At 34.0% G+C, this 19,200-nt stretch overlaps 2 protein-coding genes and 1 long non-coding RNA gene across 3 annotated transcripts; 2 read left to right on the top strand and 1 right to left on the bottom strand.

The window, feature by feature from the left end:
- Positions 1–596: 596 nt before the first annotated feature.
- Positions 597–1,991, top strand: LOC140179973 (uncharacterized). The gene has a single exon (XM_072220343.1). It carries the CDS (start codon positions 597–599, stop codon positions 1,989–1,991), a length of 1,395 nt encoding a protein of 464 aa, XP_072076444.1.
- A 329-nt stretch (positions 1,992–2,320) lies between these two features.
- Positions 2,321–2,767, top strand: LOC140179972 (secreted RxLR effector protein 78-like). Its single transcript, XM_072220342.1, has one exon. It carries the CDS (start codon positions 2,321–2,323, stop codon positions 2,765–2,767), a length of 447 nt encoding a protein of 148 aa, XP_072076443.1.
- A 12,665-nt stretch (positions 2,768–15,432) lies between these two features.
- Positions 15,433–18,416, bottom strand: LOC112758487 (uncharacterized). The gene is made up of 5 exons (XR_011873780.1): positions 18,226–18,416; positions 17,557–17,601; positions 17,208–17,427; positions 16,099–17,117; positions 15,433–15,975 (listed from the first exon to the last, which is right to left on the bottom strand). It is a non-coding gene; the product is annotated as an uncharacterized lncRNA (long non-coding RNA).
- Positions 18,417–19,200: the final 784 nt, after the last annotated feature.

The following is a 19,200-nucleotide window of genomic DNA, read 5'->3' as shown; positions in this document are numbered from 1 at the left end:
AACCAGAGGCCCAATAGAAATGGACAACAGGTTAAAAGTGGGCCAATTGAAGAAGAAAGGAACCTTACCATTAGAGAATTATTGAAGGAGTTCAACAAGAACATGGCTGAAGAAAAAAGGAAGAAAATCACAGAAGAAGAAGTAGAAGAGGAGGTCCACAATAGAAACAAAATGGACATAGATGGATTAATGAGACAATACAAAATAAATGAAAGAGAGTCAGAACAGAGAGGCAAGCAGATAGTTACAGAGAGCGAAGGAGGCTTCTATTATGTAGAACTAGAAGAAGAAGAGAAAATAGAGCAGAAAAACAGCAAAGCAATAGTAGTGGCCAGAGAATATGAAACAGAACTTGTTCAAAGAATGGAGGAAAAATTACAGCTTAAAAGAGGAAGAGAAGAGAACCCACTGGAGCAGACTGCAGGATTTGGGATGGAAGAAGAGGAAGCCAAGCAGATGTGGAGGGCCAATAAGAAGAACAAATGGAGCAGAAAAGCAACAGAAGGAGGAGCTCATGGGGAAGGACCACAGATCAGACATGACTTAGAAGACTCAATGGCTGAGGAGGCGAGCCTACACATGCCCCCAACTCAACCATGAGCATAATAAGCTGGAACTGCCGCGGGGTAGCGGCTCCCGCGACAGTTTCTGAACTGCACAGCATGTGCAAGCAACTGAAGCCTGCAATAGTGTTTCTAATGGAGACTAGAGCTAGAGAAAGTACTATTAAGAAGTTAAAAAGAAGATTACATTTTGAGCATGTATTTCACATAGAACCCCGGGGGCTGTCCGGAGGGCTATGCCTTTTATGGAATGAAATATATAATATTAATATTTACTTCTGGAGTGATAACCATATAAAAGCCCGTATTGATGACAGAAAAGGAAAAATATGGGAGTGCAATTTCATATACGGAAACCCATGTTTTGGAAGGAGAAAAGAGCAATGGAGAGCTATCACAGTGAACAACAACAACAAAGGGGAACCACAACTATTCATTGGGGATTTCAATGACATTTTAAGCCAAGAAGAGAAAATAGGCCTACATCCAAAGCCACAAAGTCGGGTAAGGGAATTCAGGAAGTTTGTAGATATGAACTATCTTATGGACTTAGATATTAAAGGAGGAAGATTCACATGGTTCGGAAATCCGAGGAATGGATTTATCACAAGGGAGAGGATAGATAGGGCATTAGTCAATTGGGAATGGAGAGTCTTATATCAACAGGCATCACTCAAAGCTTTGCCGGCTATTAGTTCTGATCATTGCCCATTAGTGTTGGACATAAATCAGGTTCAAAAGATAGAGAAGAGCTTCAAATTTGAGGCATTTTGGACCGATCATGAGGAGTGCGAGAATATAGTAAGAAAGGGATGGGAAAAGGAAGACGTCCAAGGATGCGCCTGGAAAGGAATTACAACAAGAATGAAAAATTGCAAAGAGGAGCTTAGGAAGTGGAGCAGGAGGACAATAAAACGAGCAAACAAAGAAATTCACAAGCTGAAGGAGGAACTCAAGAAGCTACAAGATTCAGATTTAACACAAGAGAAGCAAGAGAGAACACAGCAGATAAAAGAGAATATAGCTGCATTATGGAAACAGGAGGAAAAATATTGGGGGCAAAGAGCCAGGTTGAAGTGGCTGAAATGGGGAGACAAGAACACAGCTTTTTTCCATGCCACAACCATTCAAAGAAGAGGAAGGAACCGAATCGAAAAGCTTAGAAATGAGGCGGGCTCATGGATAGAGGATAGAAAAGAAATTATGAAGCTCATCGAGGAACGATTTGACGCGTTGTTTACATCAAGCAACAACAGGAATTGTGAATCAGTCATAAGAAATATTCCAGTAAGAGTCACGGAAAGCATGAATAGGGAGCTGATCTCAGAGGTCACAGAAGAGGAAATCCGGAAAGCAGTTTTTAGCATGGGCAGCCTCAAGGCTCCTGGACCAGATGGCCTGAATGGACTATTTTATCAAAAACACTAGGAGATAATCAAGAAGGAAGTATGTGCAGTAGTCAGGGAATTTTTTTGGAATGGGTTCTTGCCAGAAGAGATTAGCGAAACCATAGTAGTCTAATTCCAAAGGTCAAGGATCTGGAAGATCTCAATCAATTAAGGCCAATAAGTTGCTGCAACTTTATTTACAAAATCATAACTAGGGTCATAGTGTTGAGGCTGAAAGGGCTCCTCCAGGAGATAGTGTCCCCAACCCAGAGTGCTTTTGTGGGAGGAAGACTCATACAAGATAATGTTGTTATTGTTCAAGAAGTTTATCATAGCCTAAACAAAAAAGGAAGAGAGGGATCGCAAAATATGGCAATCAAGTTGGACATGAACAAGGCATATGACAGGCTTGAATGGAATTTCCTTGAAAAGGTGCTCATAAAACTCGGGTTCGCTGAAAAATGGGTTGAGTTGGTAATGAAATGTGTAAGGAGTGCAAGTTATAGGGTAAAGGTTAATGGAGAGCTATCGAAGAGGATCAAGCCTCAGAGGGGCCTTAGACAAGGGGATCCATTATCCCCATACCTTTTCATTTTAGCAGCTGAGGTATTCACGATCCTAATGCAGGACGCAAAGGTGAAAGGCAATATAACAGGTCTTAAAATAGCCCCAACAGCTCCAGCACTTACTCACTTGTTGTTTGCAGACGATTGTATCATATTCGCGAAAGCGAATGAGGAGGAGATATTTCAGATTATAACCGTGCTAAATAAATACACAGAGGCATCCAGACAAAGGATCAATATGAACAAGTGACAAACCCCAATTTGACGGTTTATCTTGTATTGAATTTAGGGGATTTTATCACCTTTTACCCACATTTATTCAATGAAATAGCATGGTTTTATAACTTCTCCCTTAATTGTGCTTAAGAGTGAAAACATGCTTTTTAGGACTCAAAACAGCTAAATTTAATTCACCTTGATTCTATTAGATGCCTTGATATGTTTGTTAAGTGATTTAAGGTTTAGGAGGCAAAGATTGGATCAAGGGAATGAAGAAAGAAAGCATGAAAAGTTGGAGAACTCATGAAGAAATGGAAGAACCGGAAAGCTGTCAAGCCGACCTCTTCGCACTTAATCGGCCATAACTTGAGCTACAGAGGTCCAAATGATGCGGTTCCAGTTGGGTTGAAAAGCTAACATCCGGGGCTTCGAAACGATATAAGATTTTCTATGGTTGAACCGCGCATGGTGACGCGTACGCGCATAGTACGTGCACGCGCCGTTGCTGCCACCTGGTTCACTTAAAACAAAATGTGGCCAGCGATTTTAGAAGCCTTGTGGGTCCAATCCAACTCATTTCTGATGCTATTTAAGCCAAGGATTAAAGGGGAATCAAGATACTTTTCATACTTTAGAAGTTAGTTACCATTAGTTTAGTTTTTAGCTTAGTTTAGTAGTGAGAGTTAGTTTCTAGAGAGAGAAGCTCTCACTTCTCTCTAGAATTAGGATTAGGTTTAGTTCAATAACCTTAGATCTAGATTTTAATTCATGCTTTCATCTCCTTCTACCTCTCAATTCCTTGTTGTTACATTCATTCTTCTTCTATTCTTTTGTTGTAATTTCCTTTATGTTGTTCTTATGTTTTGTTGTAGATCTACTTTTGCTCCTTCTATTTTCTTTCAATTCAATTAGAGGTAATTCATAATAATGGTGTTCCTTTTGATTGTGGTTGTTAATTCCTTGCCATAATTGTTGTTAGATTCTATTTTTGTTATCAATTTACTTTGCTTTTCTTTTATGCCTTCCAAGTGTTTGATGAAATGCTTGGTTGGATTTTAGTATAGATTTTGTTCCTCTTGGCTATGGTAGAGTAATTAGTGACGCTTGAGTTATCTAATGTCTTTGTTGATTGATAATTAGAGGTTGCTAATTGATTTAGATACCACTAAAGCTAGTCTTTCCCTTGGGAGTTGGCTAGGACTTGTGGAATCAAGTTGATTCATCCACTTGACTTTCCTCCATTATTAGAGGTTAACTAAGTGGTAGCAATGGACAATTGTGGTCACAATTGAGGAGGATAACTAGGATAGGACTTCTAATTCTCACAACCTCGCCAAGTACTTTTTAGTTGTTAGTTTATTTTCATTGTCATTTACATTTCATGTCTCTTATCCCAAAACCCCAAAATACAATCCATAACCAATAACAAGACACTTCATTGTAATTCCTAGGGAGAACGACCCGAGGTTTAAATACTTCGGTTTATAGAATTTAGGGGTTTGTTACTTGTGACAAACAAATTTTTGCATGAAAGGATTATTGTTGGTTTAGAAGCTATACTTTACAACGAGATTTCATTTGTGAATTTCTAAACCGTCAAAAATCCGATCGTCAACAAGTCAGGCATTTCCTTTGGAAGCCAAGTATCGATACAAACGAAGGTAAATATAGAAGAGATTTTAGGAATGAAAACATGGGACACGCCAGGAAAATACTTGAGGTTACCATCAATGTGGGGAAGATCTCACAACAAGGCTCTAGCATGGATTGAAGAGAAGATCATGAATAAACTAGAAGGATGGAAGGAAAAGTTGCTGAATCAAGCATGCAAAGAAACACTAATAAAGGCTGTAATTCAGGCAATGCCATCATATATCATGAACGTCTTAAAGTTCCCTAAGAGTTTTTGCAGGAGAATTTGTGCAAAGGTAGCAAGATTCTGGTGGGCAGCATCGGGGAAGGAACGGGGCATCCATTGGAAGAGATGGGACAACATTACTGAGAGTAAGAGAGATGGGGGACTGGGGTTCAAGGACCTGGAAAAGCAAAATACTGCCTACCTTGCAAAACAAGCATGGAGGGCATTGAAGAACCCGAATGCAATCTGGGTACAAATCCTGAAATCGATTTACTTTCCGGGCAGCAACTTTTGGACAGCGAAGGGTAGAAAGGGCGCGTCATGGGTCTGGAAAAGCATACTACATGGAAGAGAGCTACTAAAGGAAAACGCAAAATAGAGCATAGGAGACGGTTCCAACGTCAGCATTTGGAAAGATAATTGGATTGCTGGAAGGAGCGGGCCTCTGAATACAAACAGCACAGATGATGCGAGGGTAAAGGATCTCATTGTAAGTGGGGAAGGGTGGAATAAAAGGAAGATTGAAAGCAAATTCTCCCAAGAAATCTGCAAAGAGATTCTCAGCACCCCAGTCAGTGTAATGAACAGAGAGGATAACCTGTATTGGCCATGGAGGGAAGATGGAAACTACTCAATAAGAACCGGATATTATGCTGCAAGGAGAGTTGGGCAGGGCATGAAATTTGGAAATCCATCAACAAGTGAAGATAAAAAAGAGATATGGAAGGAGGTGTGGAGAATGGAAGTCCCACAGAAGATTAGAATGTTTCTATGGAAAGCATGTCATGATATATTACCAGTAGGCTCTAACTTATACAAAAGAAAAATGGCATCAGATCCAATCTGTCAAATATGTTTAAAAAGTTCAGAGACAGTAGAACATGCACTATTACTATGCGATTGGGCCAGGGCAACATGGTTCGGAGCGGAATGCCAATGGACCCCAACAAATGAGACAGTTACCTCAATCGGGAATTGGATGGTCGAATGCATAAAGAAATTGAGAGCAGGTGGTGGAGGGGACCAGGAGAGGAGAATCAGCAAACTAGGATTTCTCATGTGGGAGATATGGAAAACGAGGAACAACAAGCTATTTCAACAACAGGAGGTAAATCCTAGATGGACAATTTGTAGGGCAACAGCACTAGAGGCAACATACTGGAAACTAGCAGATAAACAGCAGACACAGAAAACAGAAGTAAATAGGAGCAAAACTAACCTGCTGAAATGGAGACCTCCCCCTGAGAACTGGTTGAAAGCAAATGTTGACGCAGCCTTCAAGAAGGATACTGGAAGAGGTGCAATATCTGTGGTAATCAGAGATAATAAGGGGAGGATCATATTAGGTTTCTCAGGAAAAATTCAGACCAAATCAAGTATTGTTGCAGAAGCTCAGGCTATAAGGCAAGCATTGATCATAGTGAACAATCTACAAATAGGCAGAACTCTAATAGAATCTGACAATTTAAAGCTAGTTCAAGCAATTAAATCTAACACAGCTTTAGGTGAGGCGTTGGCCATAATCCAAGACATTCATATTTTAATGGAAAGCCTACCTGAGAAGGGAATAACTTGGACCCCCAGGAACGGAAATCGGCTAGCTCATGCAGTGGCCAAAGCAGCAGAAACAGACACATTACAAGCAAATTGGAGCATCAAACCACCTGTAGACATACAAAGCATCATTACAAGAGAGGCTCAGATGTGAAACAACAATTACAAAAGAACAAAAAGAAGATTGTAATAAGGCAGATTGGAGGTGCTCGAACCAGGCAACGAGAGAGGAAGGTTACGGATTCATCCAGATCATCAATGATTTGAGACAGAAGATCAGCATGCAACCCAAGACGATTCTAGTTCACAGATGGTGCTGCGGGATTCGGAGGCAGAGGGGGGCAGTGTGGTTTCAGGGGCTGCGAGCTATGGAGGTCGCAGAATCCAAGTCCTTGGTACGATGGGCTGCGAACTACGGAGGCTGCAGAATCCGAGTTCTGGGCAAGGGAGAAAGTGGGTCGGAGAGGGCTCTCCCTGCTCCGAACCTTTGTCAGGAAGAAGGTGGGACGAATCTGTGCTAGACGGCGAGGGAAGGCGATGTTGGGGAGGCACGGGTACTGCTGAGGAAACTAGGTGGTGGGGGAACCCGTCGTCGTCCTTAATGCGGTGGCGCCAGCACCATGCATGGGTCGCCAGCTAGGTGCAGAGAAGACCCTCCATAATCTTCTTACTCTCGCGGCAAAGAAGACAGGAAAGGCTTGAACCAGGTCACAATACAGGAAAGGCAGTTTTATCCAGATCCTAAATGATCTGAGACAGAAGATTTGCATGCAACCCGAGGCGATGCTGTTGCAGAGTGGGCGCTGCGGGATCGAGAGGCAGAGGAGAACCAGGGCGGATTCAGCGGCGGCGACCTATGAAAGCCACGGATGCCAAGTTCTGGGCAAAGGGAGGGTAGTGTCGCTGATATCCAGACTGAGGCTTCGAAGGAAATTTGGCGTGGGATTCTCTCACTGCTCTGAATTGTGAGGGGTAGTAGTGTATTCGAGTTTGGCTAGATGGGGTAGGAGGGCGCTGTCGAGAGATCCGGCTACGACTTCGGTGACAAGACAGATTGACGGCGGCCAAGTTTTCGAAAGTGCTCAGTGTTCTCCCTCCGGCGGCGTTAGCAACCATGCAGGGGTCAGATTAGTTCGCCGGCTAGCTGAAGAGGAAGTACCAAGGCGCAGCACAGGCTGATTCGAATCTCTCACTCTGGCGGCAAGGGTGACATACACCCATGGATAACGGGTCGGTTCGGAGGCATGTATCTCTGTTCTGGACCCGGGCTTTCTGTTGACCCGGGTCCCCGTCCAAAAAAAAAAAAAAAAAAAGAAGGAAAGAAACCCATTTTGTTAATGCTTTGGGCAATTTATTTAACTTGAAAATATCTTTTTTGTCTAAGTTGACTTCAAGTTAATTTAGGTAGATATATATTAAAATTGTATCATTGGATAATGAAAAATGATACCATTGACCAAAAAAAAAATGATACTATACTAATAAGATAAGTCTTATTAATTTGTTTCGTTGAAAAAAAATAAAAATAATATATTGCCTAGAATTATCACTGAATATATTTTTAAAATTGAATTGTATGTAAAATAATTTTTTTGAACAAAAAAAAGTCTTTAAATGCATAGAACAGTAAATAGGACCTTTTTAATACTATTATAAACTAATTTTTTTTTTTGGTGATTATTATAAACAGAAAATTATATAGTACAGATCTAAATTTGTACAGATTTAAAGATTTGCTTACTTAAACCACACTTTCTAAAGCCACACTTTTCACTTAAAACCGTAGCTCTTCACAAAGAAAAGCGTCACCTAATGGAAAAAAGTAAATTAGAAGATTTAAGAGAAGAAATAATTAAGTTATCAAAATTAATAGATCAAAAATTAATGATTTTAACTAATGTTAACTGTAATGACACCGAATTCTTAAAATCAATACAAAATGATTTTTCTCAAAATCTTTATTTTACTATAAGCTTTATTGAAGGACTTCAAAAACCTGAAAAAACTTATTTTTCACACGGAATTTCTAAGAAATGTTATCATGGAAATGATTCCCCACATCTTTATCATACTTTTAACCCACAATTAAATTCTATAGTAGATATGCTTGAAGAAATACTAGTATCCATAAAATTTCAAAGAAATAAGGAAAAAGAAAATCCAAAAGAAGAAAAATTTCAAAATATAATCAACATAACAGATTTAAAAGTAAAACCACCACTAAAATTATGAATATTGAAGAAAAATTAGAAGAAGTTACAATACTTTTTAAACAATTAAAAATGGCTCAAGAAAATAATATTATGGAACAGGGTTTTCAGGTAGAAGAAGAATTAGTAAATTCTGAAAATATAGAAAATGAAGAACACATCCTAGATTATTCAAGTGACAAAGAACCAGCAATTCCAATACAAGTAAAAAATGAAGCTGGAACATCTAGGGATAATCAATCTCAATTTAAATGGGAAACAGGTTTTGATAATTATGCTTTTAAAAAAGGGTTTATAAATAAAGATTCAAAATATACAAAAATACCATCAAAATACGTTCCTAAAATCCAGGAAATGGAAGGAGAAAGAATGCTCGATTTAGACTGTAAAACGAATGAAAAAGAAATTTTCGAAAACTGGTTGAATTCCTTCTTATTAGAAGCCTTTACTAATCCAAAACTTAATGAATTATCTGGAAGAGACATTTGGAATTACATAGGGTTTCATACTAAAGGAGCTATAAGAGATTATATGACATCAATAGAAAACCAAATAATAGAAGAATTAGCAACAAAAACAACAGCTTATGATAAGATATTATATATAATGATGATTCTATATAAAAAAATTTTTGGAAAAAAATATTATAGATCATAAACAAGAAGTCTATAATAAAGAATATCAAGAAGCAAAAAACTATTTAGCTAACATTCACATATATGATCTATGTAATGTGGAGTCTTATATATGTGAATATAGAATACATTATTACAAATTAAAAGAAGAAGATAAAAATCATTATCTTAGTATGTATATAACAAAACTTCCATATCCTGCTAACGAATTTATTATGGGAAGATTTATAAGAGAAATAAATAGAGGAACAATTGAAAATAATTTTGGTGGAGCAACCTCTGCAATAAGAGAGGAAATAAAAGAACGTTGTATGCAAGAAGCAACTCAAAAAAGATTTGCAAATATAATTAGAATTTGCTGTCAGGATAATGAAGAGATACCTCAAAAATATGGTCTTAATAAAAATTTTCAAAGAAAAAGAAAATATCAATTTAGAAAAAGAAAATACTATCCAAATTGGAGAAAAAAGAGGTATTTTAGAAAAAGAAATAACAATAAAAATAAGAGACAAAAAAGTGATTATTGCCCAAATAAAAAAGAAAATTGTAAGTGTTGGTATTGCCAAGAAGAAGGACACTATGCAAATGAATGTCCGAAAAAGAAGGATAAAAAGGATCTTACTAAACAAATAGAAATTGCTAAGTCTTGTTTCATGGAACCTTTAGAAGAATCTGATGATAACTTAGACTATATTTTTGAATATGTCTCGGAAACAGACTCAGAGACTGAGTAATAATGCTACATTTATTACTATAAAAATAACAGAAAAATTTATAAATGCTTTCATAGATTCTGGAGCAACACAATGCTTTGCTAGTTCAAATATAAAACTTGATTGGAAAAAATTAAAGAAACCATTAAGAGTTAGAATAGCTGACAAATCAATACATAAAATTGACCAAAAAGCAGAGATGGTTGAAATCTTTATTCAAAATTATAGGTTCATTGTTCCATCTATATACATGTTAGATTCTGGAATGGATTTTATCATAGGAAATAACTTTTTAAAGCTATATCATCCATTCATTCAAGAACTAACATATATAGTTTTAAAAGCTCCACACGATTCTTCAATAAATCAAAAATCAAAACGTATAAAAATACCAACTACTACTATAGATAAGATCTTAAAATTTAAAATATTTTCTATATTAGAGACATGTTATTTAAATTTATACTTTCAAATAAATATCCCAAAAAATAATCTTGAAATAAAGATAGAAGAACTTTTGGATGAAATTTGTGCTGAAAATCCTTTAGATATTAAAAATACAAATAACGAATTAGTAAGCATTAAATTAAAAGATCTGACAAAAGAGATAAATGTTCCAAATAAAATCTCTTATTCCGCAAGAGATAGAGAAGAGTTTTCATTAGAATGTAGAGATCTTTTGGAAAAAGGAATTATAAGATTAAGTAAAAGTCCTCATGCGGCTCCAGCTTTTTATGTCGAAAACAATAATGAAATTAAAAGGGGAAAACGAAGAATGGTTATTAACTATAAGAAGATGAATGAAGCAACTATTGGTGATGCTCATAAACTTCCAAGAAAAGATTCTATTTTAGAAAAAATCAAAGGAGCAACTTGGTTTTCATCTCTTGATGCAAAATCAGGATATTGGCAACTTCGTTTAGACGAAGAAACAAAGAAATTAACTGCTTTTACTTGTCCAACAAAAGAATCAACAAGTGTGTTGCTCTATGAATGGAATGTATTGCCATTCGGATTAAAACAAGCCCCAGGTATTTATCAAAGATTTATGGAAGAAAATCTAAAAGAGTTAAATGAATTTGTTTTAGTGTACATTGATGATATACTAATTTTTACAAAACAGGATAGAGAAGATCATCTTCAAAAATTATTAATAGTTTTAGAAAGATGTAAAGAAAAAGGATTAGTTCTTAGCAAAACAAGAAATAGAGTTTCTTGGATTAATTCTATCCACTCAAGGAAAGCTAAAACTTCAGCCAAATGTCCTAGAAAAGGTAAATTTATTTCCTAATAAAATAGAAGATAGAAAACAATTACAAAGATTTTTAGGGTGTATAAATTATATTTCTGATCAAGGATTCTTAAAGAATATAACAGAATACACTAAAAGCTTATTTCCAAAAATAAGTACTAAAAAAGAATGGAAATGGGATGAAAAAGATAGTATGCAAATTCAAAAGATTAAAGAATTATGTGAAAAACTTCCAGAACTTTATATTCCAGAAGAAAATGACTACTTAATAGTAGAAACAGATGCTTCAGACATAACCTGGTCAGGATGTCTAAAAGCTAAGAAAGCTATAAAAAGTTTGGAGCAAGGAAAAGAATCACTAGATTCTAAAAATTCCCCAAAGGAATTACTTTGCAGGTATATTTCAGGGACTTTTACTCCAACAGAACAGAGATATACCACTCATGAAAAGGAAACTCTAGCAGCAATTAAATCTCTTAAGAAATGGAAAATTGATTTACTACCCAGAGAATTTACATTAAGGACAGATTCAAGCTACCTAACAGGTTTCATACGATATAATTTAAAAGTTGATTATAATCATGGACGACTGGTAAGATGGCAATTATTTTTGTTACAATATCCAATAAAAATTGAATATATTAAGGGTGACAAAAATATTATTGCAGATACATTAACAAGAGAATGGAGTTCGTCTACAACGCATTAGATCAAGAAATTCAGAAATACGAACAAGAACTCGAAAAATGCAAGCATTGTCAGCAAATAAGGACACAGATCCAATCCCTCAAGAAGGCCATCGAAGCAATGAAATCAACACAACAACCAAAACCATCAGAGCTCAGCCAGCTAAGCGTGGTGGACAAATCAGGTGAAGAAAAAATTCCAGAAAATAAAACAATTGCTGAAATTATCAAAAAAATCACCCAAGATAAAAAATATTATGTAATTTATAATGGCCCCATGAAAGGAGTATATGATGCCTGGGAAAAAGCAGCACCATTTACACATCAATCAAGGATAATTCATAAAGGAGGGTTTTTAACACTGGAAGAAGCAAAGGAATCTTTCAGGGAATATGAAGCTCTTCATCCAGAGCAAACCCTAAAAAGAGTAGATAAAGCTCCAATTCAAACCCAGAGAACAGGGATAATAAGAAACATTCCTACAAGGGCTGAAATCAAAGAAAAGAAAAGGGTCTGTAGATCAAATCTCAGAGAAACCCTTAATATAGTCCTGAACTGGACTGAAGAAAAAAGAGCAATTTTGGGATATTATCCTATTGCCAAAGAACAGCTAACAAAGCTGGTTATATTTCCAGATGCATCCCCATCGGACACCTATCAGTTTTTCCAGTATGGATTAATTGATACAATTTTAATTTTTAATGATCTAAAGATTATTAGTGAGTTTCCTGCAGGATTCGTTGATGCAGTGAAGAGATTTAAAAATATGATTGACAACGTAAATCCAAGGGATATATCCCTAAAATTTACGAACAGTCAACCTATTTTTAATGAAGAAGAAGAATGCTTGGTTCCAGCACACCAAGTAATATTCATGTTCGTCTTCCCAGGAAATTTTCAACCAATTGATCAAGTTCAAGATTTAACAATCTACGGTCATGAAGGAAGGCTAGCCAGCACACTAGCAAGGGTCTTCGAAAGAACTCAAAAGATAACAAGGGAATCTCACACAAGAATTAATTATAAAAGCAGAAATACTTTGCTTGTGTCTAGTAAAAGGAATGAAATTGAAGAAAGAGAGATGAGACTCTTAGTGGAGTTTGAATCAGCATTCTACAACTTATCTGGACTCTTAGAAAAGCTCCCTGAAGGGATAAAGAGGAATCTCTGCTATTTGATAAAAGACAGAGAAGACCACAAGTGCCAGCTATGCGTCTCAGAGTTATCTGAAGAAAGCAATAATAAAACGGAATCAACCCACATGATAAAGGAAGAAGACAACGCATCTGAAGGTCACATAATGAAAGAGGAAGACAACACATCTGAAGCATCTCTCAACATTATTGCATAATGACGTAAGCGCTTAGGTCATAGACACCAACAATGTAGCTGGTGCAAGATAATAAACAATGACGTAAGCAATGACGTCATAAGAAGGGTAAGGATGGGAATTGTCCATCAGACCCAACCATTATAAATAGGTTGCTTAGGCAATTGTAGAAGGCATCAGAAAATAGAAAGCAGGAGGCTAAGAGTACTCATATGCTAGGAGAGCAAGGAGGAAGCAGCCGAGGCGATTCTATAGTCTGAAGAAGAATTCCCTTAGGGAAAAATAGTTCTAAACTCCCCTCTGGAGTTAGTATCTACAATCTCCCCTCTGGAGATAAAAACCCCTTATGTAAAATATACTAAATAAAGGAAGTTTTTCTCCAGAAAGGTACATCTTCATTCTAGTCTTTCAATTATGAATTATTTAGAAAGTTTAGAATTAACAGAAGAATCTGATTATTATAGATTAACTGCTTTATTAGATAATGAAAAGCAGGCTGTTCTAAAAACAGAATTAAACCTCAAATCAAATGAAAATTTCAATAAACAAAATCTTTTAAAAGAAGTTTTTAATAGAAAAAATATAATATACTATGGAAAAATTCAACTTGAAGCCCCTATAAAAATAAAATCTGCCAATGGAGAACTTGAAATAGCTTTTATAAATAATGAAGAATTGAGTAAACAGATTGAGAAAATTAAGGATCAACAAAAAAGATCTAAAATTGGATGGATTCATATTAGTACTATACAAGTCTTAATCAAATCTACATATATGAAAGGAATTAATTCACCAATAAGTTTAGCAATCTGTGACAAAAGAATTACTGATGACCCAATAGATCAAATAATCGGAATTGTTCATGGAAATTTGGCAAACGTAAATGTTAAATTTAATGCCCATCTTGGATATGCTATACCTTTATCAACTGAAAATCTTGGGAGATCTATAAGTTTGGCTTATAAATTTCATAGAAAGAATCTAATGGAACAAGATGATGAACCATTTTCAATTACATATGCAGTAAATTATGCTTTAACAAATAGCCATCATAGTATAATATTTAAAAACAGAGAAAGAATTTATGTCGATGAATTATTTTAGAAAATTGTAAAAACAGAAATACCAAAATATAAAGCTATTGAAAACTCAGTTCTATTATTAAAAGAACCATCAGAAAAATTGGTTTCATCAAATTTTCAAATAAGAGAATCTAAAATTAATAGCCCTTTAAGTTTATCTAAGTTAAAGATTAAAGAAGAAAATTCTGAAATAAAAGAATTAACAAAAAAGGTCGAAAAATTAAATGAAACCCTAAATACTAAATTATGACAATAAATAAAGAAGAAATATATGTAACTTATCAAGATAAGAAACAAGAGCTCTTTGAAAGAAAAAATCGTTTGAATTATTTGCAATTTTCTGAAATAAATCAAAGCGCATTTGAAGCTCTAAAAACAATTTATGAGAAGTTAAAAAGAGAAGTTGAAGAGTTAGAAAAATTAATAGAATCTCTAGAAAATAGTGATGAAGCGATGATAGAATTTGCAGAAATTCTAAAATAAATAATGAAGCATGCAAAGATTGAAAGACCAGAAAATAAAATAAAAAGAAAAAGAGCGAAAAATTTAAAAAGAAGGAGTATAAAAGGGAATTAAATAATCTTCAAATCGAAATTGATGACCTTATAATAAAAAGGATAGAAATAAGAATAAATATAAACAAGTTGGAGTTAAACTTAAAAAATTTATAAATGCCTGGAAAATCATATTATGACTTAAAAGAATTAAAGCTGTTGAAAGAAAAAATGGAGAATGAGGCTGAAAAATTAAAAAGATATTTAGAAACAACAGAAAGTGTAGAACTAAAAGAAGTTGTTGAAGATTTGAGAAAATATATTCAAGAAAAAGACAAACAGATAAAAAATTTTATAAACAATAATCCATGCAAAAAAGACTATTATAAACTAAAACAAGATTGAAAAACTATAAAAATCAGAATTATAAATGCTAGTAAAAGTAACATTTTCAATTCTATACAAATTATAAACTTATTCGAAGTAAAATATGAAGAGTAAAAATTGGTATCAGAGCCAAGTTAACGATTAAGGGTAACACTTTTTCTTTAAACAACACTTTTAGTGACACGCTTTTCAGCCACAAAAAGACAAAAATTTGTACACCCACATCCGTACACTATAAGGCCCCATTATAAACTAAATTTAATTTCTCAAATGAACACCACTATAATAATAATAATAAAATATATGCAGGTGTAAAGTGTAATATTACTTATATTTGAATTTTATGGATTATAAACTCATTTCAAAGTATAGGTAGTAAATTTATTGTGTTAACTTTTTAAGAATAATATAAAATTTTACAATAAATAAATTCTATTTAATCAAAGAAATAAAGTTATTAAAATCTTTTTTCAATTATTTAATTAATGATAAATCTAAGGAAAAGAAACTAATCGCATTCTGCATAGTAACAACAACAACAAACATAATCATTACTCATTAGTGAATGAAATTATACACGCATAAAACTCAATAGAGCAAAAACCATGGTGGTCGACGATTCTACTTCTGATTGTGTTGAATTGGAGTAGAACATTGAAACCCTCGGCTTCGGCAGCAGGTTCGGCAGCGAAGGTGGAGGCAGTCTTTCTTGGCTTGGTTAACGCAGTCTCTGCAATTTGTGCCGCTTCCTAGACTCGATCCAGACGAAGAAGACCAGATCACGGTGAACCCGATCCGATTCGACTCATCAGAGAAAGACACCGAAACGTCGTCGCTTGGGTTTGTGGTGGTGTTTCTCTCACTAGATGGACCCAAACCGAAGGAGTAGTAGCTTGGTTGATGATGATCAGGCCATATCTCGAACCCTCGGTTGGTGGCGGTGCTGTTGGATGTAGATCTCTTCGTTTTTCAATAGCAATTGGATGTTGTTGTTGTTTTCTTCTTGATCTTCTTCTTTTTGTTTGCTATGATGTGGACCTAGAAAAACGAAGAAGATAACATCCATAGGAAGAAGCTTACAAGATGTATAAGTCCAATTATATTAAACAAGTCCACCACTGATGACCAAAAATATAAAACTAAAACAAAGTCCCAACCCACCTCTCTAAATCTAGTTGAGGATCTGTAACATTTCTTCAACTACTAAGGCAGACAAGGTTTTAGAGCTCTTGCCAAACTTTTCCTGCCTCTAATATATTGCACACTTGTCAACAAATTTTTGCATCTGTATACATAAATATGTACTATATAATTAGCCAATAAATAATTCATCTCATCAAATGTTTATTATTCTATTATAATAATTTATTTGATTCTCTGGATAAAGAGTTAAAAATTATCAATTACATATACACAATTTCATCACATTTATTATTAACATTATGACTATACCTTTTTTATGTTTGAGAAACAACTAAAATATTTTTTTTCCTCTTTTACATCAATTCTAAAATTATTCTTTTAAATTTTAAAATTCGTTTCTCTTAATCTCCAATACCAATCAACTTATTCTTTTCATTTTAACAATGAAATATAAGTTTTGACAGTAAATCACATATCCCAAAAATAAAATAATCGCGAGGCAATGGTACAAATTCTTTCTTTGATTCTTCAAATTTAAAAACAGAATAAACATATAAGTGAAAAATTCTATCAAGAAGAGGACTAAATAAAAAAGAATTAGTTAGTAAACTTAGATTGCCAAACATTTCTTTCAATAGTATCCTAAGAAGATTTAGTACTCCTAAGTATAACAATTAAACCTTATCCAGTTATCCATAAGAATTATAAATATTGTTTGACAAAGTTATAAATTAAATCTCTTTCAAAGTTAAAAATAAATAAAGTTGCGGAGAAATAAAAAGTAATAGAGTTGAGGATTCTAAATTTTTGAATGAAAAAATTACTAAAGAATTTGTTCAAACATAAATGGTAATTACGGAACCCTACTAAACTTCAAATTTTATGATCTTCACACATAAAAGTAAGCAGAAAATTAAGATGATCAAACTATATTGTCAATCAACTCTCAAAACTATATGAAGATTGATGATGAATGAAATTATTTCCTCCCACTCCAAGGCCTCTTCCTTCACCATAGCTGCTACTTCCCTCATTCTCTATAAAAAATAAGAACATTTCAAACTCATTAACAAACAATAACAACTACTGTCAGAATCTATTTCAAATAAATTACAAAGCTCCATCACCTCTTTATCATCATAATCGTCATTTACCACAGATTTTGACTTATTAGAATCTCCACTCTCATTCTAAAACATTAAGAGCTCAACCATAAGATTAGTATGAATCACAAGAGAGAATCAAAATATTGAGTTAAAGCAATTATCAATCCTTTATTGTAGGCCCTTATATCCTCCTCAGATGCTAGTTTGTTCTCTAGCATTTGCTTGATATGAAGTTTTTTTCCTGAAAGATGATAATATAATGAATTAGAGAGTAAATCGTAAAACAACAACAACAAAAATTCGAAATAATTGTTATCCGAAGAAAGAAGAATAATAAAAGAGAATCAGAGAACATGTTTGCTTTGCTCACAGCAAAGAACATGGACTTCCACCTAGCACCACCAGCTTTTCCAACCTAATCAGATTTCAAAGAAACATAAGCTAAGAAGAAAAACGATAACAAAAATAAATAGAGAACAAACAAATTTAATCCGAAGAGCTTGATTACATGGTATAAAAAATAGGAAGAGCTTGATTTTATATATATATCATTGGATTTAATGAGTGCATCAAGAATTCAGAACAAAGAATATCTGTATCGTGTTCTAGTCCTTCGACCCTCCATTCTTGATTATCCTAAACAAAATCCAAATGAAATCTCTTCTTGTTTTAACAATAATCACGTGAAAGAACACAACTTAAACATTATTTGAGAAGAGCAGAAATCAGAGAACGGAACCAAGGAATGAGTCGATCAAAAAGTTGTATAAGCAAAGGAAGCAGAAAAATAGAGAATCGTTGTTCGAGAATTTTAAGACCGAATTATACTGAACCAAATCCACCTGTTATACATAAACCTTCTGGGTGTGAAAATTTCAAAGAGACATGTGAGGGAATCAAAACTATCTGGTATAGGAATCTGTCTCAAAACTAATTCGAACAAAAAAATAAAAATAATAAATAAAGCTCAAAACATACTCCATTAACTATCACCAACTTAAAAGAGAGATCTAAAGAAAAGGAGTTAGTATATATGTACCAATTTGTTTCTTCCGTGGTTGAGCCTTCTGCAGAACTGAAACTCAAGGTTTGGTTCTGTATTTTTGTGCGAAATCAAAAGGAAAAAGAAACTTATGAAATGGAAAGGGATGAAATGGAAAATGAAAAAATGGGAATTGGGAAAGAGCAAGAGTGAGGAGAAGAATTGAAAAAACAAAAGAGAAAAAAAAATTCATCTTTCATAATTTTATAAGAGGTTAAAATGAATATCTTCTTTTCAATTTTAATTTTGAATTCAAAATTTAAATTTTAAATAACTGAAAGTTAGCAGTATAAAACAGATAAAAAATTTATTATATAAGTAGCATTTTCCTTATTAAAAATAGAAAATAATGTGGTCGATGCTATTGGTTGTGGTTTTTTATAAAGTTTATTTAAAAATTTATTTACAAATTATATTCATAACTAATTTTCACATTAAGCTAGCAATCCTATTATGGTTGTTATGTAGACTTCACCCTTAAAAGCCGGCGTTAATGGGCAACACTAAACCCGTTTGGAAAGCTTCAAAAGTATTTTTTTTTTAGCTTTTGATTTATGAAAAGTAGTAGTATTAATGTTTGGTGCAAATTTCAAAACCAAATTGCGGCTTTCTAAGAAGCTATTTAAAAGCTTATAGAGAAGTTTAAAAAAAATGACTTCTCTCATAATACTACTACTTTTTAGTTTTTACTACATTTTTATAAAATAAACACTTTTAGAACTAAAAATCTAAACACAAAATAGCTTATTTATACTTTTAATATAGTCATTTATTGTTTAAGATATTTTATCAAAAAGAACTTAATTGAGTTGTTTACTCAAATTGAACAATCTTACAGTATTCAACATATTTTTTATAATAAAAGTAAATTGAATTAAATAAATTTTTTGTATGATCTCATATTATATATATTTACCAATATATTTTTTTTCATTATTATTTCTCAACATTGCATCAAATAGAAAAAAAATC

Source organism: Arachis hypogaea, chromosome 16, assembly GCF_003086295.3.
Source record: "Arachis hypogaea cultivar Tifrunner chromosome 16, arahy.Tifrunner.gnm2.J5K5, whole genome shotgun sequence".
NCBI lineage: Eukaryota > Viridiplantae > Streptophyta > Magnoliopsida > Fabales > Fabaceae > Arachis > Arachis hypogaea.
This window is presented reverse-complemented; position numbering and strand designations above follow the sequence as displayed.